The sequence below is a fragment of the Penicillium subrubescens genome (assembly GCF_028828155.1).
Source record: "Penicillium subrubescens strain IBT 31985 chromosome Unknown utg000010l_segment0_segment0, whole genome shotgun sequence".
In the NCBI taxonomy this organism is placed as follows: Eukaryota; Fungi; Ascomycota; class Eurotiomycetes; order Eurotiales; family Aspergillaceae; genus Penicillium; species Penicillium subrubescens.
In genome coordinates, this window is record NW_026643160.1 from 2,998,753 (window position 1) to 3,022,861 (window position 24,109).

General features: G+C 51.3%; 11 protein-coding genes across 11 annotated transcripts; 7 read left to right on the forward strand and 4 right to left on the reverse strand.

Annotated features, from left to right (window-relative positions):
• Positions 1-635: 635 nt before the first annotated feature.
• Positions 636-3,523, reverse strand: N7473_012264 (decapping enzyme complex catalytic subunit DCP2; the record flags this gene model as incomplete). Its single annotated transcript, XM_057158203.1, has 2 exons — positions 3,279-3,523; positions 636-3,211 (listed from the first exon to the last, which is right to left on the reverse strand). Exons 1-2 carry the CDS (start codon positions 3,307-3,309, stop codon positions 636-638), a joined length of 2,607 nt encoding a protein of 868 aa, XP_057004053.1. The 5' UTR covers positions 3,310-3,523.
• A 441-nt stretch (positions 3,524-3,964) lies between these two features.
• On the forward strand, positions 3,965-4,912 carry N7473_012265 (DUF4112 domain-containing protein; the record flags this gene model as incomplete). Its single annotated transcript, XM_057158204.1, has 3 exons — positions 3,965-4,039; positions 4,233-4,324; positions 4,390-4,912. 3 exons carry the CDS (start codon positions 3,965-3,967, stop codon positions 4,910-4,912), a joined length of 690 nt encoding a protein of 229 aa, XP_057004054.1.
• Positions 4,913-5,055: 143 nt separating this feature from the next.
• N7473_012266 (uncharacterized protein) lies at positions 5,056-6,268 on the reverse strand (the record flags this gene model as incomplete). The annotated part of the gene is made up of 2 exons (XM_057158205.1): positions 6,163-6,268; positions 5,056-6,082 (listed from the first exon to the last, which is right to left on the reverse strand). Exons 1-2 carry the CDS (start codon positions 6,246-6,248, stop codon positions 5,056-5,058), a joined length of 1,113 nt encoding a protein of 370 aa, XP_057004055.1. The 5' UTR covers positions 6,249-6,268.
• A 145-nt stretch (positions 6,269-6,413) lies between these two features.
• Positions 6,414-8,836, forward strand: N7473_012267 (uncharacterized protein). Its single transcript, XM_057158206.1, has 7 exons — positions 6,414-6,628; positions 6,707-6,901; positions 6,959-7,284; positions 7,341-7,381; positions 7,432-7,506; positions 7,565-8,175; positions 8,237-8,836. The coding sequence occupies exons 1-7, from the start codon at positions 6,554-6,556 to the stop codon at positions 8,510-8,512; spliced, it is 1,599 nt and encodes a 532-aa protein (XP_057004056.1). The 5' UTR covers positions 6,414-6,553; the 3' UTR covers positions 8,513-8,836.
• Positions 8,837-9,339: 503 nt separating this feature from the next.
• Positions 9,340-11,067, forward strand: N7473_012268 (uncharacterized protein; the record flags this gene model as incomplete). The annotated part of the gene is made up of 1 exon (XM_057158207.1): positions 9,340-11,067. The coding sequence occupies one exon, from the start codon at positions 9,340-9,342 to the stop codon at positions 11,065-11,067; it is 1,728 nt and encodes a 575-aa protein (XP_057004057.1).
• A 254-nt stretch (positions 11,068-11,321) lies between these two features.
• N7473_012269 (WD-repeat containing protein SWD2) lies at positions 11,322-12,562 on the reverse strand (the record flags this gene model as incomplete). Its single annotated transcript, XM_057158208.1, has 3 exons — positions 11,322-12,109; positions 12,169-12,397; positions 12,458-12,562. 3 exons carry the CDS (start codon positions 12,560-12,562, stop codon positions 11,322-11,324), a joined length of 1,122 nt encoding a protein of 373 aa, XP_057004058.1.
• Positions 12,563-13,177: 615 nt separating this feature from the next.
• N7473_012270 (putative mitochondrial oxaloacetate transporter (Oac)) lies at positions 13,178-14,425 on the forward strand (the record flags this gene model as incomplete). Its single annotated transcript, XM_057158209.1, has 6 exons — positions 13,178-13,194; positions 13,260-13,334; positions 13,400-13,529; positions 13,601-14,072; positions 14,132-14,277; positions 14,333-14,425. 6 exons carry the CDS (start codon positions 13,178-13,180, stop codon positions 14,423-14,425), a joined length of 933 nt encoding a protein of 310 aa, XP_057004059.1.
• A 1,109-nt stretch (positions 14,426-15,534) lies between these two features.
• N7473_012271 (uncharacterized protein) lies at positions 15,535-16,083 on the forward strand (the record flags this gene model as incomplete). Its single annotated transcript, XM_057158210.1, has 1 exon — positions 15,535-16,083. The coding sequence occupies one exon, from the start codon at positions 15,535-15,537 to the stop codon at positions 16,081-16,083; it is 549 nt and encodes a 182-aa protein (XP_057004060.1).
• A 292-nt stretch (positions 16,084-16,375) lies between these two features.
• N7473_012272 (ankyrin repeat domain-containing protein) lies at positions 16,376-17,008 on the reverse strand (the record flags this gene model as incomplete). The annotated part of the gene is made up of 1 exon (XM_057158211.1): positions 16,376-17,008. One exon carries the CDS (start codon positions 17,006-17,008, stop codon positions 16,376-16,378), a length of 633 nt encoding a protein of 210 aa, XP_057004061.1.
• A 2,142-nt stretch (positions 17,009-19,150) lies between these two features.
• N7473_012273 (uncharacterized protein) lies at positions 19,151-21,664 on the forward strand (the record flags this gene model as incomplete). The annotated part of the gene is made up of 1 exon (XM_057158212.1): positions 19,151-21,664. The coding sequence occupies one exon, from the start codon at positions 19,151-19,153 to the stop codon at positions 21,662-21,664; it is 2,514 nt and encodes an 837-aa protein (XP_057004062.1).
• Positions 21,665-22,010: 346 nt separating this feature from the next.
• N7473_012274 (Ran GTPase-binding protein YRB1) lies at positions 22,011-23,661 on the forward strand. Its single transcript, XM_057158213.1, has 4 exons — positions 22,011-22,490; positions 22,709-22,952; positions 23,017-23,145; positions 23,204-23,661. Exons 1-4 carry the CDS (start codon positions 22,197-22,199, stop codon positions 23,275-23,277), a joined length of 741 nt encoding a protein of 246 aa, XP_057004063.1. The 5' UTR covers positions 22,011-22,196; the 3' UTR covers positions 23,278-23,661.
• The last annotated feature ends 448 nt before the right edge of the window (positions 23,662-24,109 follow it).

Genomic DNA, 24,109 nt, shown 5'->3' on the forward strand with positions numbered 1-24,109 from the left:
CCTTTTCCGGGAAATTCCAATTTTTCGCCGCCCCACACTGCCGTCCGGTTATAGTGCATAATTTCAACCATTTTCTCATCCAATAAGACAGTTTGGCCGAGTGGTCTAAGGCGCTTGACTAGAATCGGAACACTTCCGGGTTATCAAGTCTCTTCGGAGGCGGCGGTTCAAATCCGCCAGCTGTCGTTTTTTGCTTCGTGTCTCTACTATCTGTAATTTTTTTCTTTGGGAGGATGGTTGGATGTTGTTGGAACTTATTGAGATGAAAAATTTTTGCTACTCCACCCATAATTCTCACTCTCTGGGAAAGTTGTTAGAAATCACTACACTTCCACATAATCTTTCCATTGAACGTAACAAATCTAGCCTGATTTGATTATTGGGTTAGAGTTGATCGAGCTTGTGTAGTGACTGAATGGGTGGTGGAGTAGATATATATTTCAGGCTAAGGTTGCCTAAGATGCTCAGTTCCGTTCAGGTCAGTGGAGGTACATATACCCCAAAACAATACAAAACTACCAAGTTGGAAGATAATACAGCGAATTAATGCTTAATTGGGTTGTCCTGCATAAAAAAAAAAAAATTTCGTACTCAGTCGGCCATATGACTGGCCGGAACACATGAAAGTTAACTGTTCAATTGCCGCCCTTGGCAGCCCCCTGCAGGTAATTAAGCAAAAAGGCCTTGTTACTCGGGGAAGAAACTCGGTTGGTAGAAGTCGAGACGTGGTCACCCTCAGATGGTGTTCCGTGACGGGAAACAGATTCACCACTGCTGGCAAATTGCAGGGACGAAAGGGGGCTGACCAGACCAGAAACATTGGATGGTTGCTGGTTTACTGCCCGGGAATCGAGCTGGATAGCCGCAGGCAAAGAAGGGGACACATGGGGCTTTCCAAAAAGCGAGAGAAGTGCCTCCTTCTGCGCATGGGTCTGGCTAGGCCGGCGATTAAAGTTTGTGTCTGGAGCCAGCTCGTCGGGATTTGCCTGTAGACCGGGAAGACTTGGCTTGCGCTCGGCGTTATCCATCTTAGGAGCACCCATCAACAGGTTCTCATACCCTGTCTTTTCAGAGCGACGCAAAATCTGCGGCTGGAAGGGCTTCACTGGTTCCGGAGCCGCAGGCTGAATGACCTTTGGCTGTACCGGAGCCTGGGCTGTTGAGCTAGGGGGCCCGGATGCAGGTACATCCCGTTTCGCGCTTTGCGGCCGAGGCAAAATGGTAATCGGCGACGAAAGTGGCAGCGCTTGTGGTTGCTCCCGACGGTGCGAATTGCTTCTGCGATTCGATCCATTTGCCATCCTTTTAGTCCTTGACTTTGGACTCTGCTCGAACTGGGGGACGTTGGAAGGACCAGAGACAGTGGCCGGAGGATGAGCCACACCAATCTGAGATTTTGATGCGGCAGGACCGCGTTGCTGGTGAGGTCCCACCTGTGATGGCGGCCGTTGAAGAATCTGTCTCTCTGCAGGTGGCGCTGCCCGGATAGGCTGACCTAGCAATTCCACAGGTTGAGATGCAGGCGAGCCCTTTGGGCCTTTGAACAAATTCAACAGACTGTCCTGGTGGAGAGAAGTCTTGCGCTCTTGGCTAGGACCGGGTGCAGGTGCGGGTGCGGGGACAGGCGCAGGAACGGGAACTGGAGCGGCATGGGGAGTCATAGGGGTTTTGCTCCCATCCTTGAAAAATCCAAGAAGCGCGAGCGAGTGACTAGTAAGCCTTGGGGGAGGTAGCTTGCTAGCTGGCGGTACAATGGCACCCGGAGCCTGAGAAGGCTGGGCCGGCTGGGAGAATTGAGGGTCTCCGGTCTGTTGGAATGGAGCAACGACATTCCTAGCAGGCGTAATATTGGAAGGAGGAGACTGAGGGTGTAGGCTATGATAGCTCGGGTGTGGCATTTGAGGGAATGGGGGCATAGCAGAAGAACCTGGCAGCTCGGGCTGCCCGGAATTAGGAAATTGCTGGTGGTGAACAGTGTGCATAGCACGTTGGGAGATACCCGGTTGCTGCCCAGGTAGGTGCCGCACGGAGATTTGCTGCATGTTGAAATTGGATGGCGCCATGTGCTGCTGTTGCTGAGGGAATCCAGGGAAGAAATTGGGTGCAAGGTGAGCTTGCTGAGTAGTAGGTAAGCCAGAGGGAATCGACGTTTGAGGAGCCACAGTTTCTTTCTGGACCTGGGGAACAGTGCCCTGAGAGCCGGTCCTGAGAAGTGTCAGAAGGGCATTTGACTTCATCTGATCTACAGCAGGTGGCTGAGCAGAGGGAGAAGTTTCCGGCTGAACTGTTTTAGGGAGACCTCCACCGATCTTGAGCAGCTGCTTAATATGCGAGGAAACGTCTGCAGCCGGTGGCATCGCGTCAACCTCTGGGAGATCGCTAGCTCCGCCTCCGTAGGCAGGCAAGTCGGCCAGACAAAGAGCCGCATCTACAGATGCATAGCCCTCAGTTTGCAAGGGTGGCTTCAGGCCTGTCTGGTCCTTTGCGGCAGATCTCTTCTGCTGAGCAATCCACTTTTTCAACGGATGCAAAAATGGCGCAACCATGTAGAACTTGTTAGCATTGGCCACAGCCATCCCCTCGTCGTGCTGCTTGTTCTTCTTGAGAGTCGGCAACTCTGACAACTTGTACCACTCAATCTTGCTGATTTCCTTGCGGGTACGGGGCTCGAAATGTGTATCGCGGGGGACACCAGGAAAGACGAAGAGTCGCATATGCTGCTCTCGCATAGTGACCTCGATGGACTTAACGGCATCTTCGTCCTTCACCAAATTGGCTGCACGGACATCGAACCCAGTTTCTTCATAGACTTCTCGAATCGCACAGTCCAAGTCAGGCTCGCCTTTGTTGATTTTACCTCGTGGGAAACTCCAGTTGGCGCCCTTTTTCCAGCCCTTCACCAAAACAACAGAGTCCATCTCTTCATTGAGCAGAATTGCGCCACGAACTGGAACTCTGGTCTTGTATGCTAGGAACTCGGAGAAAGCGGCCATGTGGTGGTAGTGGGACCATTGTGACATGAGGGGACAGTGCTGGAAGATGCGCAAGCTGAATGCCTTGAGGGAAAGTGAGGGTAGCGCGGGATCGAGAGGTCGAATAAAATCTTCGTAGAACCATTGTGCTTCTTCAACTTGAAAGCAGATTCGCTCGACGGATTCAAGCTCTTCATGTGGTAGGTTAATGATGAAACGGACGCATAGATCATCCAGCCCTGTTCAGGTCGATCGGCATCACGTTAGAGATGAATATCACGAAGAAGGATCCTATTAGACGCTCACAGTCTTCTAGCTGCATCTTTGATTCGGTCATATTGGTCGATGGAGCTTCGCATTTCAATGGGAACGACCGAATCCAGACGCTTGCTCGGGCCGCGGGAAGAGACACGGCTCAACACAAGAGGAGCAGCTTACAGGGCGAGTGCAGCGGCCCAGTAACGTGGGTGGCAAGGTAATGAGAAGAGATCAGAGTCGTATGGCTCTGCGAAGACGAGTTGAAGGAGACAAAGCGCCAATCGGGGGGAGAGGGAAACGGACAGCTCAGGCGCAAGGTAGTTGGAACAGCCCAAAGTGACGATCGGCTGACTCAGGAAAGGTGTGGCGTCGGGTAGAAATGTGGCGGTGCAGCTGGCCCGTGCGCCACAACGATCGGCGCATGTGCCAGGCTTTTGGCGCGTCGCAATTTAAATGCTGGGGAATGACGTTGTGCCTTTAAACACCGAGATCTCACCCAGTTGACTTTGTTTTTCTGCTTCTCCGTGCGCTTCATGATTTACCTTACTGGCTCCATTGAAAGCCACAGTCGCCTGGACTTCCAACCCCTTTAATGCCCTCGTGAAAAATAGGAAAGCCCAACATTCTATTTTTGTCCCCCTTGACAAAGTATATCTTTCAGCTCCGCCCTCGATCCCATACACCTACCTACACGGTGTCACCCCACAAGCTATTTTTCCAACACTACGCGAAAAATGTCTGGTGTACTCTGGTCTCTGGTTGGCAAAAGGGTTCTCGCCGAGTCTGCGAGGAACCACTTTGGAACTGAGGTATGTTTATGGATTTAAAAGCTAGCACGACTATGGATATAGTTGAGCTAACGTCACGTCTCGCTCACTAGGACCCTTACTTCGAAGAAGTCCCTGCGTCACGTCTCGGGAAAGCATTTGGAAAGAAGACGCAAAGGCGTCGCAAGGCTACCCCCCTGGTTTATCGGAGAAAGATGCCAAAATTCTCACTCAGGTCAAACGCAGAGCGTACCGACTCGACTATGCTCTGTTCAACCTGTGTGGAGTTCGCTTTGGCTGGGGTAGCGTGATTGGTCTCGTTCCCTTGTAAGTCTCGGCTGCAACAACGTGCTCCCACAAATACCAAGAACTAACCGATCGCCTTTCGATAGCATCGGAGATGCCGGAGACGCCGCGCTTGCCTTGATGGTGGTGAGAAACTGCGAGGAGATCGATGGTGGACTCCCATCCCGTCTGCGCATGATGATGTTGATTAACGTGATCGTCGACTTTTTCATCGGCTTGGTTCCCTTCGTTGGCGACATTGCAGATGCTGTGTACAAGTGCAATACCAGGAATGCTGTCATCCTAGAAAAACATCTGCGCGAGAAGGGTGCCAAGACACTCAAGAAGCAGGCTCGACGACAGGACCTTCCAGGAATTGAAAACAGACAAGAGGAACGAATAGTTGACCACAGTCTTCCGGAGGAGTGGGACAAGCAGGAGCGTGGCGTAATCGAGAATTCGCCGCCTGATTATCGCGAGCATGCGATGTCAGGAACCCGACGCGCAGACAATGCCACCAGCGAGCCAACCAGGCCTCCGCGTGCAAAGAAGTCCCGTGATAATCGTGGTTCCAGCCGGTGGTTTGGCGGGTCGCGCCAGCGGGAGGAGGACCTGGAGAGAGGCAGATGATTGAAATGCCCCCAAGGACCCCCAAGCAAGATTGACGACTTCAAGATACCCTTTCGGACTGATGAGGACAGGCTCAGGTTATGACGGCTGCAGATTGGGTTTCTCGATTTGGTTCCCATAGCGCATCTCCCATAATAATTTAATCAGAAAGTGGCTTCTGGACGAGACCTCATACATCCGTAGCAGAACTTGGAACTGTAGTTGTCGCTGGATTGGTTGGCGACAGTGACTCCAGAATTACCCTTGACATTCCCAACATGTCCTCCACATAAAGGGCATAGAGCGTCATCCGATGCGGTGGTAGACTCGAGCTTGTTGGCAGTTCTGGACACATTCGCCATGACACCACGATACTTTTCGCCCTGCGTCCGAACGTAGCGCATCATGAGCTCATCAATTGACAGGTTCTTCGTCAAAACGTTGTCCGAAATGGGCTCATCAGGGACAATGATTTCCGAAAGCTCATCACAAACGCTCTTGAACTGTTCAAGCTCAGGCTTAGATAGATCTCGGAGCAGGAAATCAAAGGTCACACCCCAAGGAGACATGCCATCGGAGACTGACCAAGTCAACGAGGCGCCACGGCCTTTCGCAACACCAGCGAGTGTCTTCGCCGCAAGACGAGTGTCCGAGTCACCCCAAATCACAGTCTCGCAGTCAAGACTCTTGGCATATCCAACAACAAGTCTGGTCAACAATACCGAGTCGAGGTCGGCCTTGGAGGTAGCCGTAGCGATCGCAGCGCGGAACACCGTGAGACGATCCTCGTTTGACCGTGACTCATCATCGGTAAATGTTGAACCAGCATATTCCTGGATAATCTCCTTCATATCCGGCACGTACTCGAAGACACTGTGGAATGGCAAGCGGGTGAATGTAAGCTTCGGGAAAGCCTTTGTGACAGCCTCATAAGCCTGGTCATATTTGGCGTCTGGGCCGAGGATAGTTGATGGATCGACAACAAGTATATTGAGTTCAAAACCGACATTGACAAACGTTTTGGCGAGTTGGCGTTCAATATCGTCGTTGATGATGTGCAACAGAACTATGGAGGAGACACCGAGGGAGAGTGGGAGCAGTAGTTTGGGTATTTTGCGATTTGCCTTTTTCATTTTATATTTGGACATGCGCATAAGGACTTTGTGGCCCGCGAACCGCTTGAAACAGTTTCTATAGAAGCTTTTAGTACTCTGTACTCTGTGTACTCTGCCAGATGGACAACATAGAGGGGTTGATATTGCGTTGCATACCCACATAACTGCCTCTTTCGGGTATCCAAGATAGCTTCTGCATCTTTACAGTCCATACAAGGACGTGCCAACTCCTTAGCCGGCATTGCTGCGTAGTCAACTGTGATTTGTTGCGCAAGATCGCCGATATCCAAAAGTTTCAAGAAAAAAGTAGATGGTGGCGGTGCCCGCGGCGGGCGGGCGGCTTAGGTAAGATTCCACGCACGGCTTCCCCGGGCTTTTCAGGCCACGCAATTGAGCTCGACGGTTCCGGACGAGCTTCGGTGGATCTGCCCTGAAAGACACCCTTCCCTTTCAAACTATCATTCGGCGCATATTGGATGCGGCGTGGTCTTGAATAGCTCTCTTCTCCGAATTCTGGAGCCTTGCTTGCTTCTTTATTACGGTCGCGATGAAGGGCTGGCTCCGGACACTCGGCCTTACGGCCCTACTTGCAGGCTCCGTCCTTGCTAATGATGTGGAAATTGTGAGTGGCATCGCATTGTCGCTAGAGCCGATTTCTCCATACTTGAATGATGAAATTCTGACCATGCTTGTATCCTAGAAATCCGACGAGGCGCACCGACAACGATGCTCAGGGATGTATAGTCGGAAGGCATGGGGCGGAAGTGTCGACCCCTTTATCTTGGTCAAATTCTCCAAAGCCGAGAACCAGGAGGGAGATCCTCTCGCGAGTTTGGTGATCTTTGAATGGAATGACGAAGAATTGATTGGCCAGTACCGATCTGATGATGCTGAAGTACGCCCCCGAGTCGCACATCCAGGCAGAAGTGGGAACTGACAGAATACACAACAGATGAAGGATACCATTTGCGACGAGGCGGCCGTGGACGCGAAGCTTTGCGCACAAGAAGATGTGGGCTCTTTCATTCTTACCAAAAACGCTACCGATGCCTCTCAAAGCCCGATTATCTCCAAAGCCATCCACCTGGACAACCCGGATGCCATCAAGTACCCGGTGAAAAAGACTGGTTTCTACTGCGTCAGCACCTACGCATACTCTGGGGAGGATTATAATGCGGTGGTTACTTTCCGTAACTCGTACGGCGAGCTTCCCGCTGCACAAATCGCTAAGCTACCATTCTACGGGGCTCTGACGATTGTGTATGCTGTTGTTGGAATGTATGTGGACATTGGACTCGCTATACTACAGAAGTGAAATGCTGACATGTTTCTAGGTTCTGGGCATTCCTATATGTTCAAAACCGCCACGATATTCGTAAGGCAATAGCCAGTCCGTTGGCTGACACATGTGCTAACTATGAACAGTGCCTGTTCAGAACTACATTACTGCGATCCTTGTGTTCTTGATTGTTGAGCAGCTGATGACCTGGGGCTTCTATGGTATGCCATTTGTTTTGGGAGTCTTTTTGTCCTGCGATCTGACCTTTTCCCCTTCTAGATTATCAAAACCGACATGGGTTGAACACCATGGCTAAGGCATTGATGATTATTGTTGCCATTCTCAATGCTGGCCGTAATGCCTTTTCCTTCTTCCTGCTTCTCATTGTATGCATGGGATACGGTGTGGTCAAGCCTTCTCTGGGTCGGACTATGGTCTATGTCCGTATTCTGGCCATTGCCCACTTCATTTTTGCCATGGTCTACTCGATCGCTAGTTTGTCCATCACCCCCGAAGGTGCCGGTCCGATGGTTCTCCTGATCGTTCTGCCTCTGGCTGGTACCTTGACGGCGTTCTATGTTTGGACATTGAACTCGCTCAACGCCACCATGAAGGACCTCATCGATCGTAAGCAGAAGACCAAGGCGATGATGTACAAGAAGCTGTGGTGGTGTATCCTCGGTAGCATCATTGTCATCTTCGGCTTCTTCTTCATCAACTCCTTTGCGTTCGCTGGCCGCAGTGAGGCCAGCTTTGTCCCGGAGCATTGGAAGACGCGCTGGTTCGTGCTAGATGGCTGGCTCAACCTCGTCTACCTTTTCGACATCGCGTTTGTTGCTTACCTCTGGCGACCAACCGCGAACAACCGACGCTTCGCCATGAGTGACGAGGTATGTGGTTTATTATCTGAAAAATTTGGGGTGAAAGTGGCATACTGACAACTTCTTACAGCTCGCGCAAGATGACGACGGTTTCGAGATTCGCTCTTTCGGCAGTGGTCTTGACGAGGAGGATCCCTTGGATGCTCCTCCCGAGTACCCTGGCAGCTCCGCTGCCATGGGCCGTCGCGATTTGTCGCCCGTGCCCCCCAAGCCAGTCTCGGCGTCAAACCGGCGCGCCTCCCTCGATGAGGAGACAATCTTCGCCGTTGGCGAGGATGGAGACAAATGGTCGGATGCTGACGAATCTCCTCGTAACTCTAGCGAAAGACAGAGACTAACCCAGTAGAATGGATCATGACTCGGATTGTCTTGGGCTAGCAACCTGTCTTCATCGACTGGGGCCAATCGAGCATTTCCTGGGAAAATTGTCACCTGCCCAGGGCCTAACTCGAGTTTCATGCATGTCACGGCGTTGGTTTCCCTTTCTTTTTTGTTTGTGTGATGGGAATTTGATACACCTGGATCGACCTGGCTTGGCTTGTATGTTGACCCCTCGAAATATACTTGGAATAGCTTGTTGCAGTGAGATGATTCGCCTAGCTGCTGAAATCAAATAGTCCTTGACAGCCTGTACAAATATCAATGTTTGGAAATTTAGATGCACACAAGATTGTGACTCCTCTTCTAAGTTAGTAGGTATGCTGTTTCGATAATGACTGGTGTAGTGTGTCTTTGGCCGATTCCGCCCGAAGTCCATAGATCGGTGCTGCGGGTCTTGTTAACTGCTTGAGTCATAGTCATACAGAGCCTCATCTCCGCTATGAATTTCCCACTTGTATTTATCCTACTATATGGCCCAGTCTTTGGTTTATATTAACTCAACTGCCCATAAAATCAATCACGACTCTTCCTATTCGTTATAATCAAACCTTGGAAGGTTCCCGCCCTGAACCTCTATCCGATAAGAGAAGCATATCGCATCCCGCCCCGCACTCCACCAGGCACAAAACAAAGCCAGAGCACACGCGCCTACGAACCAACCTCGAATACTCCTCCAATTCCCCAATAGCCAAATAAAACACCTCCCCAATTCCCTCCATGCAATCCAACCCATCATCAATCAAAAACAACACATAACACCCTTTCATCCTCCCGAGAATCCCACGTTCCACAATGGCGCAAGACCCCGCCAGCCTCGACGAAACTCCAATATCCCCACGCAAACCCCTACCCTTGGAGAATTACATTCCCTTCCCGATCCAGCCCAGTTCTAAAACCTCCGAGCGTCTGCATCAACAATGCCTCGATATCCTCGCCGAAGTCGACGAGCTGCAGAATCTATTGAAGAGCACCCTGCGCAATCCGCAACTCGTCGAGGTGCGCCAGTTTCGGTCAAACGTGACATCGGAATTGAAGATGTTGCAGAAACTGGAGCAGCGGTTCCAAAGTACTGCGAGTACCTGCGCTAGCGAGACAAAGGTTCAAAAAGAAAGTCAAGGCCATGACCAAGTCCAGGGCGCTGATAGCGACGAGGACGGGGAAAACGGTGGAGAGGATGACTCGGTTGAAATGCGGCTGATGCATGCACTGCGCTCATCGAATTTACCCTTCTACCAGGCTGTGTGGGATATCACGAGGGGTTCGTGCTACGGGCTTCTTGCGCTGGGGAAGCGGTTCTACTGGGATGGCCATACGCGTGCTGACGAGGAGAAGAGGGCGTTGAACGCTGCTGCAAAAAAGAGCGGGAAACTGCCTAACAAGGATAAACGCAAGAGTGTCTTTGTGGATATCGTGGCCGATGATGGAGAGGAATGGGTGAAAGTATCCACCATGTCGGAAAGCAGATTGCTATTCGAGATGGCGAAGAAAGGGTGGGAGCGGGACTCGGAGGACGATGAGTGTATGTCTAATGAGGGGAGTGATGGGCCACGACGACGGACTGTGCTACGGAATTTTGAGGGATCGGACTACGAGGATGACGATGATGAGGATGAGCTTGAGCTTATCAAGTTGGCTCGGGATCTGAGAAAAGCGGCTAATGCTACCCGGTTGCGGTATAGACATCCGCGGCTACGAGTGGTGCTGCCTAAAATCGGGGAAGGAAATGTTCCTGAAATTGATGATATTCTCAAAGAGATGCGCAGTTATGGTGTGAAGGTTGAATGCCAGGAGACACTATCAAAAGCCGCAGATGCCAAAAAGCCCGAGCTGACATGTCTCTTGCCCCGGCCTTACAAGCGCTTCACTGATACCTTGAATGTGGATTGCACTCTTCTCCTCGCCCTCGTGTCTGACCTTTCACATGCTAAGGAAATCGTACCATTGCCCAGTTTCCATAGAGCTATTCTCCGGCAGATCGAGATTGAAAAGCTGCAGCCGCTGCTACAAACCGAACTCTGGCCTGCCATGGGTGACCATGAGCTGGTGTGTACCAGTGAGGCAGCAACTCGCATGCGCGAGATTGTGGAACTCATTGGCACCGAGACTGAGAAAGAAAGGGCAAAGATTATGATGGGTGATCCTCAATATGTCGATCTGGAACGAGAATCCGCCATTCAAAAATTCCAGGAGTTGTCGGAATGGCAGGTGCCGACACACTGGCAGATCCCCATCCAAGTCATCGACGCGCAGCCAGCCATCACTGCGGCAAAAAAAGAGGGCAAACTGCCTCCAGTGGCAGATCGAGTTGCGGAAGGCTTGTCGGATATCAACCACAGCGTATTCATGTATGGGTGGGTGACTGGAATGACGACCATTTCCAGCAATCGCACGATCGACAAACAGATCGAAATGACAATCGAGAATAACCGAGGCAATGATGAAGACGTCGAGGGGCCTATGGTCTGGATTTGTGACACAGCTCGAAGTTTGGCCGGAAAAGAAAAGGACCGCAGAGCATAAGAATAGAGCGATGTCATTGCCACGTGTTCATCGATTGCGCACTTTTGGCAAAGGCCTTCCTTTAGAAACAGACAAAGTTCCTTGCTCAAGACACACCGCTGATTGGCATGTCCCCACATATAGATATTTCATGATAGAGACCACAGTACTCCAAGAGACCAGTCTTGTACACTGAGCATCGTAAGTATCGGTCAACAGTAATTAAACACATCCGAATTGCTGTAGAAAATGCTTCAAAGTCGTAAGTCATAGGCCTACTTGTCAGATGGCCTAGGCGGTTCATCAGGAAGCCAAAACACAATGTCTTTGTCGGCACTAGCGATCATGTTGTAACGTGGGTTGTACTCAATGAGAGCAGTCCGACCTCGGTGAGGCAGTTTGGCTGCGGGCTGTAACGCGGCATTGTTTTGTTGTCCGTCTTGTACCTCATTGAGGTCCCAGACCAGCACATCTTGCTGATCTCCGTTGCCGCCAATCACGAAACGTCCATCGGGTGTGAAGCAGGCATCGCCTTGACCCAAAGGTTTCCCAGTAGATGACACTGGGGAAGCACGGCCAGACGCTCCACCTTTGCCAGTCAAGAAAGCCTTGACTGTACCGTCATAAGCATCTAGGATGTAATGTCCGTGGTAGTCGGTTCCAAGCATCAAGAACTTTCCATCGTTGGAGAATTCCAGTTTAGTCCAGCCACGTCCACGAGTCGACGGGGTGTAGATCTCCTCGAACGGAGCAAGGTCAAAGGTGGAGAAAGGAGCTTTGTCATAGTTTCGGAAATCGTAGAGGAGGACCGATGAGGTAGACTGCGAGGCAATCGCGATAACCGAGGCTGAAGGGTCAAACGCCACGAGGTATGGGGTCGCCAATTTCAGTTTACCCTGTGGGTTGCGGGAACCAAGATCCCAAACTGTGACTGTGTCGTCCTTGGAGCAAGAAATGAAAGCATCACTGCCTGGTGACATCGCCAGACATGTGACTTTGTCTGTGTGACCAGAAAAGTAGCGCACATATCCTTCATTGTGAAGATCGAGCAAACGCAAAGAATCTACCAAACAGAATGAGTTATACACGTTCCTAGTCCCCAATCTTATTCCGTGCACTTACGGTCAACCTTGGTACTGGCGTGCAGGACCTGACGAGAGTGGTGGGTGAATCGAGCAAGATGGACACCGTATTTCTTGCTAGGAACCGACTTTGTGGATTTGCCTTCCTTGACATCGAAGATCTGAATGGTTTCATCGTCCCCAGCAGCGACTACATAGTCGCCCTGGTCATCGAAGTCTAGGGAGGTGGTATAGTTTGCCGCGGACTCCGACTTGGAGTTTTTGAAGGACTAGATAGAGACAGTGAGCAGCGGCATGGGGATGGATTGAGGATCCATTGGCTGTCCTACCTTGCAGGGACGATATCCGCGAATCACATCAGCTATTTTCTGGGACTGCTGAGCAGCCTGGGTAGTCGGCTGAGAGACCGCTGTCTGCTGCTGGCCCTCGGCCATATTGAGAGCTTAGGTGCTGAGCACAAATGTTGACGATACAGGGGAGAAGTGCGCGAATGAGAAGAGGACCAGTTTGAGGAGAGGTGGAGAATAAGTAATAAGAGAGAAACAAAGAAAGCGCAAAGGTGATAGCTCAGGTCGTTTGGGGCGGCAGGCCCATAATGCAGCGTCGCGCTTTCCCCTTTGGGCCAGACAAAGAGCTCCTCCACGCGCGCGCCTTCTTTTTTCGCGGCAGCGGCGGATTTACTTTCCACCGACTCACCGCCCCCGGAGTCGGAGCTCGGCAGGACTGACAGGGAACCATTGACCAATCACGGAGGCCGAGTTTCGGCCTGCGGTAACCGATGGTAAGCTTTTACTGATTATTACTGATTAGGTATATGTATCTCAGCCCCGACCAACTTCCCCCGGACGCCTAATCCGACCGTCTTGAGAAAATCTGGCCCTCGATATATAGAGATTGGTGCCCCTGAACAAGCCTCGCCAGCTTCCAACCTTTTCGCACGCTCTCATCGGGGGCTCCCCTCGTTCTTTGCCTCCGTCGCCCGCTCCGATCACCCCCCGACAGCCGTCCGACTCATCCGTTACTCACCGCAACAGACTTACATTGACACGATGTCTACCACAACTGGGTATGGTTCTGAGGGCAAACCAAGGCGATGAGCTTTTGTGCTGATATATAGTGTGTTTGAAACAGTGCTTTCCTCGCCGGAGGCATTGCCGCATGCGGTGCCGTCACTGTCACTCACAGTTTCGAGACAGTTAAGATTCGGTAAGCATTATCGCATGGGTTCGCCTTGGTCGCCTAGGGCTTGGACTAGTGCTGATTGTCTCAAGGTTACAACTTCAGGGTGAATTGCAAGCGAAGAACGAAGGTGTAAAGAAGTACCGGGGTGTCCTGCACGGTGTCAAGGTTATCCTCCAAAACGAAGGCCCCCGGGGACTGTTCCGGGGAATTGGATCTGCCGTGAGTGAAGCGATGCCCTTATGATGCCATTTCTTGAATTTGGTCTGATCTGACACTCGGATCATATCTAGTACATTTACCAAGTCCTCCTTAATGGCTGCCGTCTCGGCTTTTACGAACCCATCCGTGCCAACGTCACAAATGCCGTTTACAGCGACCCTAAGGTGCAGTCTCTCGGCGTTAATGTCTTTGCCGGTGCAGCATCTGGAGTCATCGGTGCGGCTGCTGGATCTCCGTTCTTCCTGGTGAAGACCCGCCTGCAGTCCTATTCGCCATTCCTGCCTGTCGGTACTCAGCATAACTATAAGAACTCCATCGATGGTCTGAGCAAGATCTACCGGAGTGAGGGTGTGAAGGGTATTTACCGTGGTGTTGGGGCTGCTATGATCCGTACCAGTTTCGGCAGTGCTGTTCAGCTCCCCACATATTTCTTTGCCAAGCGCCGCCTGACACGGCACTTGGGAATGGAGGAGGGCCCGGCTTTGCATTTGGCTAGTAGTGCGGCATCTGGATTTGTTGTGTGCTGCTTCATGCATCCTCCTGGTATGTTTGAGGTTTCTTAGATAAAAGGCGAGACTATGGCTAACATATTGATTTTCTAGATACCATCATGGCTCGCATGTACAACCAGACTGGTAACCTGTACCAGGGTGTCTTTGATTGCTTGTTCAAGACTATCCGCACCGAGGGTGTCTTGGCTATCTACAAGGGCTTCTTCGCTCACTTGGCCCGTATTCTCCCACACACTGTAAGTCTGGGTCACGAGTACAAGTCATCTCATATGCTAACTCCATGTTTCTTAGATCCTGACTCTCAGCTTGGCCGAGCAGACCAACAAGCTGATGCGCCGTTTCGAGGATCGGATCCTCCCTGATTCCCTCCGCGAGAAGATCTAATCATGCGGGGGAAAATTATGAAATTTCTTGAGCCCTGCCCATCCCAGACATTACATTGCATCAAGATTTCCTTTCATCTTTGGTTCTTCTAGACATGCGGATTTGCATTGAGTGAAGTGGGCTTTGCGATACCAGGTTCTTTGGACATAGATTTGGCGTTTTTGGTTCGCCGACTTTTGGACCTGTCTTTGTACATAATCACGGCGCTGAATTTTGAGTTAGAGTGAACAAATGTTTCTTGCTTTCTAGACTATCCTGCCATTGCTTCTGCGAGGCCTCTGTGTCACAGCGTCCGCTTTACTATGCAATCGCCCGTTGACGGGTCAATGATTCTTCCAGAAGTCAAGAGGCAGCCCGCAACTAATCACATGTCTCAATGACAGGATCGAACCATCCGCATTTCGTTTGATATCACCTCGGATTGAGAAACAAATATCGCAAGATATGATACACTATACTACTGCTGGACCCTGGTCCTCAGCCCGAGTGGGTCTCGGCAAGCCATACCCGAGATATCTGGACACAACCGATGTTGAAACTTTAGAATCTACCTCTTTGGGTGATGATATGCGCTGGTTTTCTTCAAGTGCCTTCGCCTGGATGAGTCTCATGGCTAAAATTTGCTATCTTTATATTGTGAGCAACTCATTTTGCAGAAAGCCTGGAGCCCTTAGCATTGCCGACTGTTTTAAGCAATTTACACTCCCTTTACTTAGCCTAAACACTTTCCATTTTCACAAGGCGCTATGTAACCTCACCTGCAGGGCACAAAAAGGCTGGGGTTGAACAGGGGTTCTGGTGGCCCCCAAATCCCTCACCAGAACAATTTGTATCCGATTGTTTCTACTGGTCAGTTTCCTAGTTCTCGGTCGTCCGCCCCGCCGTTAGTCCGTCGCCGAAGGAGCTAAAGTAGAGCGAATGGAGCATATGAGAGATTACTTTACCAATCAAGCAGGAAATACTTGCGGCTCCGTGCGCAGGGCAACTGGGCCCTGCCAAGCGCCTTGGCAATCATAGGGCGTATATAAGTCAAGCACTTCCCATATTAGAACTTCTCGAATAGTCTCAACTTTCGAGAACATCCATTTCCTACTCAATCCAGTCTCATCATGCCATCTTTCAAGACCCTCCTCCTCCCTCTCGCCCTCTCCCTCGCGGCAACCACAACGGCAGCCACCTGCTCGGGAGACTGGTTATCCAACACATTCGGCGGCGATCAAAAATGCTGCTACGGCAACATGATGGTCATTGACAAGGATGCATTCTGCTGCGTTTACGATCTGACTCCCCCCGTGGAAACCAGCAGCACTTCCACAGCAATTTCATCAACCGATGATTATGCTGGTTGGTCCACCGCTGGTGAATGCTTCACAAAGGTTCCTTTCAGCGCGAGCAACTACTCGGATCTGGTTTCTTCGGCATCGTCGAAGATTGCGGCTGCTAGGGCGACGGTTGCCAGTAACACGGCGACGTCCACTAGTGCCAGTGCCAGTTCTAGCTCGGCCTCCTCGGGTACGAGCTCTACCGCTAGTGGTACCGGCTCCAAGACGAGCTCGGGATCTGCGGCTTCGACTAGTAATGCGGCCATGCCGATTGCCACGGCTCACGAGATGATGCTTGGTGGGGCTGCAGTTGTTGTCGGTATTTTTGTGCTGTGATGTGGACCAGTTGGCAATGTGTGGGAGCTCTTTGGATGTAAATAGTCATATCAAGACTTCTGATAAGGATGTTATATCGGAGGTAATGTGTATATAGGTTGGAGACTTGCTGTATTGATGTACCTCAGAAATAATAACTGTTTGCACGCACTTAGCGCTACCCTCAACCATATCTGCAAATTAAAACACGATGATCGCCATTTCCAAGAATCCATGTTCCTCGCCAAGTACATCACTCCTTCAAACTAAATAACATAACATGACAGCAACGTCGGCCCAACGAAAGAGATTCCTACTCCTTTTCAAAAGACGATCCAGACGATACAGACCAAGGAGAATCCGGTGTACAAAGATCCGAGTTCTCGAGACGTTTATCGGCACCCGCGCCCAGCAAAAGCTCCACAACACCCTGATCATCCTCCAATGCTAAAGCCCAGTCCAGCGGACACTGTGGAGGGTCACCGAAATCGTAAACATTGACATTGGCCCCCCACTCAAGCAAGAGCTTCACAATCAAGACATTCTCTTTCTCCACAGCATAGAAGAGAGGTGTTCGACCACGGCTATCTGGATCATTCGGATCCGCAGCGTACGCAAGAAGTAACTTGACAATCTCATAATGTTCACTCCACACCGCGATTCCCAGAACCGTCCTCACGGGCGAGCGGGGGTGGTCATGATGGGTGCCTTTGGCATTTGAGTCTGCGCTGAGTCTGAGAAGTCGCTTTGCGGTGTCTACTCGACCGTTATATGCTGCGTCGAAGAGGGCCCATCCTCCTTGGCGGATGTTGCGGCGGTAGAACCAGTCGTTTAGGCGGGAGTAGATTTCCCGGCTTGTGAGGATGAATTGATTTATTTCGCTGTCTTTTTCGAGATTGTCGGCGATGGTTTGGAGAATCTCGTTTGGGAGGGAGGTGAGACGCATCTTTGGAGACCTTGGGAGTAGATGGTCAGGGGTTAGAGTGAGGGGGGAAGGTTGATGGGTGTTATAGAGGGAGGTAGGATAGGGATAGGGTTAAAGAAAGGAGTGGGAGAATGACGTGAATGAGTTCAAAGAAATGCTTACTTGCCCTTATAGGAACATTCCGTCGATGGAAATGGGAAGTTGCCTATTTTGTCCACGGAAGGCTCCATTATCAAAAGACTAATCGCCCGTGACTTAAGCCGGAAACGCTGAGTATGCAATAACAGTCTTAGTTAATTCCTATCTGAACTAAGCACTAAATGTAAATTATTGCTTCCCTTTTCTCTTATTTCCCTCCTCAGTCTCCTATCATTTCCCATCATTTCGGTTCCCGACTAGCATTCGATAATGTATCTAGTCGATCTCACTATCGACCGCGTCAAGAGCTGCCTGGACATCTTCTTTGGTGCCACCATCAGGGACTCTGATGGTTGCAACGATCGCGTGCGTTGGGCGGCAGGTGCTGGTAAATTCACTAACCTGTGGGTATTCCGTCACTTTTTCGTACCCCGGACGCCATAACCTGGAGGTACAATCGGGCATCGGTGGTGTCTCCTTGAGACTACGAGCAAAAGGGAGCCAAGCTGTTTCCATCTCGTCTTCGATCTCCTGTTGACGGAGGTGAGGTCCCAAAAAGTCCTGATACTGACTCCATGGTCAAGAAGAAGCGGATTCCCCGGCATGGATGCCCAGTACAAAGCCGTTGCGCTTGCATCTCAGTATTTGCGCCGTATTCAAGGAGAAGACTAGTAAGGTCCGTTCTGTTCATCGCGACACATCCAACCAAGAAACTCGAAGGCGACGCATATAACATGAGATTATCATCATTGTACCCGGCGGGAGGACTGTCAGTAAGCTCGAGGAATCGCCGAGTTGTTCCGATCCGGTTATTGAGAATCGCCTAGAGGAGTGCTCAGCCATTAGTTCTGATACTGCGGCGATAGAAGCCATTCGTAAAGCAGTTATTCAGATATTTGTTGGCGCGAATGAGAGCGGCGAGGCTTGGACGGTCCAGCATTTGGACGATCATGAGAAGAATCTCAACTGGGAGAGACAGAAGAGGCATGGGAGCCAAAGTATGGAGACAGAAAGTGTATCTTGAGTAAGATACCCGTAGATTAAGAGGAGGGTCGGAGATGCCCAGTGGCCCGCAGCGGTGTCCAGTGTATTTGAGAGTGAAGAAGAAGAGAGAGGATGGCTCAGATAGCAGCAATAGAACAAACAGCCTGGAGGCCCGTTTGGAGCCCTGATCATGGAACTCTCCAGATACGGTCTTCATGATTCAGAGCTTCTGCAGCTTATGGCAAACTTATTATGGCCCACTCCGTATATTTCTCGTCTATAGAATATAAGTGTATCAGTGTATCACGAAATATACAATCATCGGTATACTGTATACTTCCGTCCACTAAACTGAATTAGGAGGCCCACGTCTGATTCGGCCCGGGATGATCGGTGGGGCGCAGTGGAGTCGTGGCTGCTTATCGGTGGAATGGAGCAACTTCATCCTGGTGTCGTCGAAGAGTATAGAGTCTGTAGTTATGTTTGAAGAGCATCCACAGGAAGCGAAATAAAGAAATAGTTTCTCCGTCGGTATTTGAGTAAAATAAGTAAGGTTTTGAAAGTCATCGAGGAGGAAGGAGAGAACTGCACCTTAGGAAGAGAGCTCTTTGACCGTTTTGATTTGGGCAACCCCGCCCTGGTCACTGGATATGCTTATCGATTACGAATGTATTGGTGACGCCCTTTAGGTTGCTCCCTCCTCACATTCAAAAGCTTCCCTCCTTATCAACCTTCCTCCATCTCCTGCTTCATACGGCCTCGCTTTTATCTACTCAGCTGTGAATACATTCTACCCTCTTTCTTCTTCTTCTATTCTCACCACTTTCCCTTCCCTCCGTAGCTGCCCGTGGCAGTTGCCCTTCAACAACTGCGACCAGCTGACGGGCAACTCCCCGCAGACCCACACCCAACGGGGGGGCACATGCCTTGATCCCAGGCATCTAAGGCATCCCCATCCTCGCGGTGTGTTTGGTTTCTCTTTTTACTTCACCTTTCTTCTTTGACACCAACCCCCACCCGCTCTATGATCCCTCAAAAGTCATGGCTGACGCTCCAGAGCCACCCAGGCATCCCCCGAGCACCCAAACATCCTCTCATCTACAGTACCCGACCTTCCCGCCGCTCTCAGCCTCCGTTCAAGAGTGGTTGTCCCGCTCTCGTCCAGCCAACAACATGACGTCAGAACAACACCTCTCGCTGGCTGCAAGGTCCTTGGGTGATAGCTGGGCAGACCTGAGCGTGTCCGATCTACACTCTGAAGATGGAAGCCGCTCCGAACATACCGATGTGGGGTCGTTGATCGACCAAACTAGCCCCGACGATGTAGCCAGTCTCGACGAGCGATACAGCAGCAGCGAAGTCGGTGGCCCGGACGAGGAGTATACTCAGGAAGACGAGGATGTTGCCAGAGACGAGCTGCAGGACTCGGTAGTTTCTCAGCAGTTCCCGATATTTTTCCCTCAGGACGAGACTGCGATCGACGATAGCGACCTGACTACCCGCCCCGCTTTCCGTCAGTCGATCGACTCGATCGAGTTTGTGGAACCTGACAAATGGCCAGAGAGGGAGCGAATCGAGCTGAAGCATACGATCCACATCTTCGATGATGCGGAAGCTGCCAAACTGAAGGAGTCGCTGCCACATAATGTGGACGGGGCGATCCTGATGACCACGGTTCAGCAGACCATGACAAAGGGGAGTCTGGACCTGGATAAGCCATATCGTGTGTTGTATATTGGTCAGCCAGCCTCCCGGAACATCATCCTGGACAAGATTGGCGATGTCTTGGTATCGAGCTCCACCAGCGGATCGCAGACTAGCTCTGCCAACTCCTCCAGATACCATGTGGTACCCACCTCGTTCGGAGCTGGTGCCGTACCCAACTTTGCGGAACTGCTCCCGATTCATGTCCAGCTTGTTGTGGACGAGTGCAAGGGAGCGAGTGCCGAGTCTCACGACACTCGACCCAGCACCTTGCATTTAGATTTCAAGAACCGCCCGGCATGCCGCTCATGGTGGGATGGCGATCAATATCGGATCTCGTCTGCTTCAGAGTGGACTTTACCAGATGTGGCAATCTTGTTCTTGTCTGATAGAGACAGTCCAACCACCATTCAAACACAACATTATGTTCATGCTTTCTTGGGGCGCCATGGAATCCCTGCCATGGTGATCTCAGAGGAGCCGCTCTGGAGGCGAGCTGGTGAGCCCATTCCTTTGAACCACAACAGTCTGCACATGTGCCTGGAATCTCGACACCCGAAGACCGGGGAGACCGCCGTGCTGCGCCGGTACCCCATCGATTTGAAGACGTTCGAGAGTATCACACCCGGTCAGCTCAACCGGAACTTGGCTTCGCTTATGGACCTCTATCCCAAGAAGATCCCCAAAGTTGCTGCTGATGCTCCGAGACCGGTTGAAATATACTCATCCAATGACCCGGAGAAGTACCCTCGCAACTGGCTCCCACCGTCATATTCTTCCAAGGCTCGGGAGCTGGGCCCCATGCTGCGCCTTGTCACGTTGACCCTGATTTCCGCCATTGCTCTCTCAATCGGATATGCGGCTGTCAGTGTTGTGTGTGTTTCTTTTTCACGTTGGATTTCTGGACGGGGCATTCCCAACACTGGATCTCAACTAAGTACTCCTCTTCTATCAACTTCCGTGGCAGTCCTCAAAGTGCCGCAGAGTTCTTCGGGTTCGGTATGGCCGCAGAGTCAATCATGCCACCCCCACAGCAAAACCCCGGGGATCATCGATCACGTTGCCAAACTTACCATTGCCGAGTCGAGCGCATCTGGAAGTCCGGACGTTTTTGAGATTCAAGTTGTTGGCGACTGCCATGTGGTTATCAAGCCCCCTCGCAGTTTTGTCACGTATAAGAAGCAACCACTCTTCAATGTGAGCGCTCGACGATACGAGAAGTCTCTGCCCTATGAGCTCTCCAAGCTGTTTGACGGGGTCTATACACTACGGCTGGACCGAGAGGATGCATATGGCTCGGTTAATGTCACCGTGTCGGCCAAGTCGAAGCCACCCATCAACCAAGTCACCACTGTCGACTTTGGAACTCCCTGGCTGAAGATTGCAAGCTGGAGACGGGCAGCCCGACAGGTATCCTCACAAGTCACGAAAGACCTGCAGATTGCCCAAACTAGCCTGGCTGAAGTGTATGGTCGGGTCTCCACCGATGTGCAGGTGAGAATGGGCGATCTGGTCAAGCGGTCTCATTTCCTGCACCAGGACACCCTACAACGCCAGAGCCTTCTTGCTCGGGATACCGTCCTCTCGCACTCCAAGCAACTCTCCGAGGTGATCACTCGCAATGCCCTGGAACAGTTCCGAACTGTCTCTTCTCTGGTGCACAGCCGTTCTGTGCGAGTCAATCAGGAGGCCCGGGGGCTTGTCACTCATGCTTGGAATCGTTTGGGCAATTCCGCCGCGCAGGTCAACGTCCACTCCATGATGGATCGAGTGCGTAGTGCCAAGTGTGCCACGTTAGATCGGGCTCAGGCACGAGCACGCCGCTTTGTGGGGCGCCAGGATGGTGATTGAGATCATTGTTGCTAGGGTCAGGCTAGCTCACCAAGGCCGACATGATTTTGTTTTTCTTTTTCTGGACTCAACTCTTGCTTATTCCCATGATTCTTTGGCTATTGAAGGGGTTTTCTTGTTTACGGCGATTAGGTTGGGCGGATAACCTGGGAGGGCTGAACTCACGCGAGGACTATTATTTGATTCGGCGCAGACGCAGTTTATTTAAGTAACGTGTAACTTTTGTTGCCTATTTCTCACTATCGATTTCTATTGTATTCCATGTAATTCAAGTAGAATATCAAGTAATTTACCATCGAGCGATCAGTGGCCAACCCCTCGCGTTCGCAATCCACTAGAGAGTTCAGTCCCAAGGCGGTGGCGAGTTCTGCCTGCACCCAAACTATTAATTTTTCCCCCCTCATCCAACCCTCCCGCATCAACAAAGCACTTTCTTACCCCTGAATACCTTGATCCCCGGTGTTCACTCTCTTTCTGAATCTCTCATCTCTCACATTTTCCCGGATAACAACCCCCCGCCTCTACTTTCGCCATGTCTGACGTTGCGGAGACCAAGCCCGACCCCACCACCCAGGCTCCTGAGGCCGACAAGCCCACCACTGGTGAGGGCGAGAAGACCGTCACTGAGGTTGCGGCCGACAAGGCCACCGAGGTTGCCGAGACCGCCAAGGATGCTGCTGTGAAGACCTCTGATACCGTTTTCTCCATGTTCGGCGGTGGTCCCAAGAAGGAGGAGAAGCCCAAGGCTGATGAGGAGGAGAACGACCGCTCCGGTTCCGCCAAGGCCCAGAAGGAGGAGAAGGAGGAGGATGTTGAGGCTGACAAGGTGAGTTGGTATACTTGGATGGGGTATTATGAGTTTGAGCGGTTTGGGGATGCGCGATGTTGCAATCAAAACACTGGCACAAGCCCCGAACGCGGGGTGTTTTCTCGGGCCCCGCAGCTTGTGTGGCTCGCCGCTACCCAACCGCCCACACCATTTCATCCCGTCTGAATATGAGTTTTGATTGATAATTTTCTAACCGTATTATTTCTACTGTTCAGGTCGTCGCCGATGCCAGCTGGGTCAAGACAGAGTTGAAGGATGTGGTGGAGGTCAAGACCGGCGAAGAGGTTGAGGAGCAGGTGTTCAAGATGCGCGCCAAGCTCTTCAAGTTCGACCCCGAGAGCAAGGAATGGAAGGAGCGTGGTACAGGTGATGTCCGTCTGCTGAAGCACAAGGAGAACCTGAAGACCCGCCTCGTCATGCGCCGAGACAAGACCCTCAAGGTCTGCGCCAACCACTACGGTGAGCATCCCTGTATCAGATCCAGAGTTTGTGGAATATTATTACTGACCACACATGTTTATAGTCGTTCCTGAGATGAAGTTGAGCCCCAACGTCGGCAGTGACCGCAGCTGGGTCTGGAACACCACCGCTGATGTCTCCGAGGGCGAGCCCGAGAAGCAGACCCTGGCCATCCGTTTCGCCAACAGCGAGAGTGAGTTTATTTCTTCCATGCGATTACTTTGGACTCCTACTGACTATCTATTTTGCAGACGCCAACCTCTTCAAGGATGCCTTCGAGAAGGCCCAGCAGGAGAACGAGAAGATCTTCGGCTCTTCCGAGTAAATGCGGATCACCACTTGCCTCTTTTCTTTCTTCTTACATGAAGGAGCCTCCGAGCTTATCAGCATGAAATTGCTTGTCACCGACGGGCCTTGCCCTAAAGATTGAGAGCTTGCCCTCGAAACTACCCCATCCCACATTATTCCCCTCAAATACGAAAGAACTATGACATTTCCCCCATCCTCCTCCCATTCCCACCTCTATGACCCTTCCCCCTTTCCCCGACGACGCGACGACCAAGGCAGTCAATGATGCTGACGCTGTTCACAACAGCTATCGTGATGTGATTATGAAACGGAGGGCAGTTCCTTGATGTCTTTTGGTCCGTCGGTAGTAGATAGACATTTTTTTTCTCCATCAAATATACACACTGCACATCAAGTTCTAGGTCTTGATCTTGTCGTCTAAGGTCTTCTTTAGCAGAGTAGCTGCGACGGATGATTGATCTTATGAGTAGCAATTAGTGGGCACTTGACAATCCTACTGCGTATGGCCGTCGTCTTGGTGCCAATAAAACCGAACTGAAGGATAGGTAACGAATTTGACAAGACATCCATCATGTTGTCATCAATTCCATCAGAAAATCCCCTATGAACAAGTGCCGAATATCTCTTTCTGGTGGGTAGTTCTGACTGCAAATCACCTTGAGCTTCCCCGAGTTGATCTCGTCGTGTCTCCCCGTCGACCTCATTCCTCCCCACTCCCGCTTGCTCTCATCTTTTCTCCCTTCACTTCGAGAAAACGCCCAATTCTCACCACCGGCCTGGCAATATTCCTCTACCAATACGAATCAGAGCTCACCTCACTTCTACCTCTCTCGCTCCTACCCTTTCCG

Excerpts from the sequence above, each read along its gene's own strand:
- N7473_012267 (XM_057158206.1), top strand. The coding sequence starts at position 6,554 with ATGAAGGGCTGGCTCCGGACACTCGGCCTTACGGCCCTACTTGCAGGC. Across the intron at positions 6,629-6,706 it reads TTGCTAATGATGTGGAAATT|AAATCCGACGAGGCGCACCG; the intron begins GTGAGTGGCATC and ends CTTGTATCCTAG. Across the intron at positions 7,285-7,340 it reads GTGTATGCTGTTGTTGGAAT|GTTCTGGGCATTCCTATATG; the intron begins GTATGTGGACAT and ends ACATGTTTCTAG.
- N7473_012274 (XM_057158213.1), top strand. The coding sequence starts at position 22,197 with ATGTCTGACGTTGCGGAGACCAAGCCCGACCCCACCACCCAGGCTCCT. Across the intron at positions 22,491-22,708 it reads AGGATGTTGAGGCTGACAAG|GTCGTCGCCGATGCCAGCTG; the intron begins GTGAGTTGGTAT and ends TCTACTGTTCAG. Across the intron at positions 22,953-23,016 it reads GGTCTGCGCCAACCACTACG|TCGTTCCTGAGATGAAGTTG; the intron begins GTGAGCATCCCT and ends ACATGTTTATAG.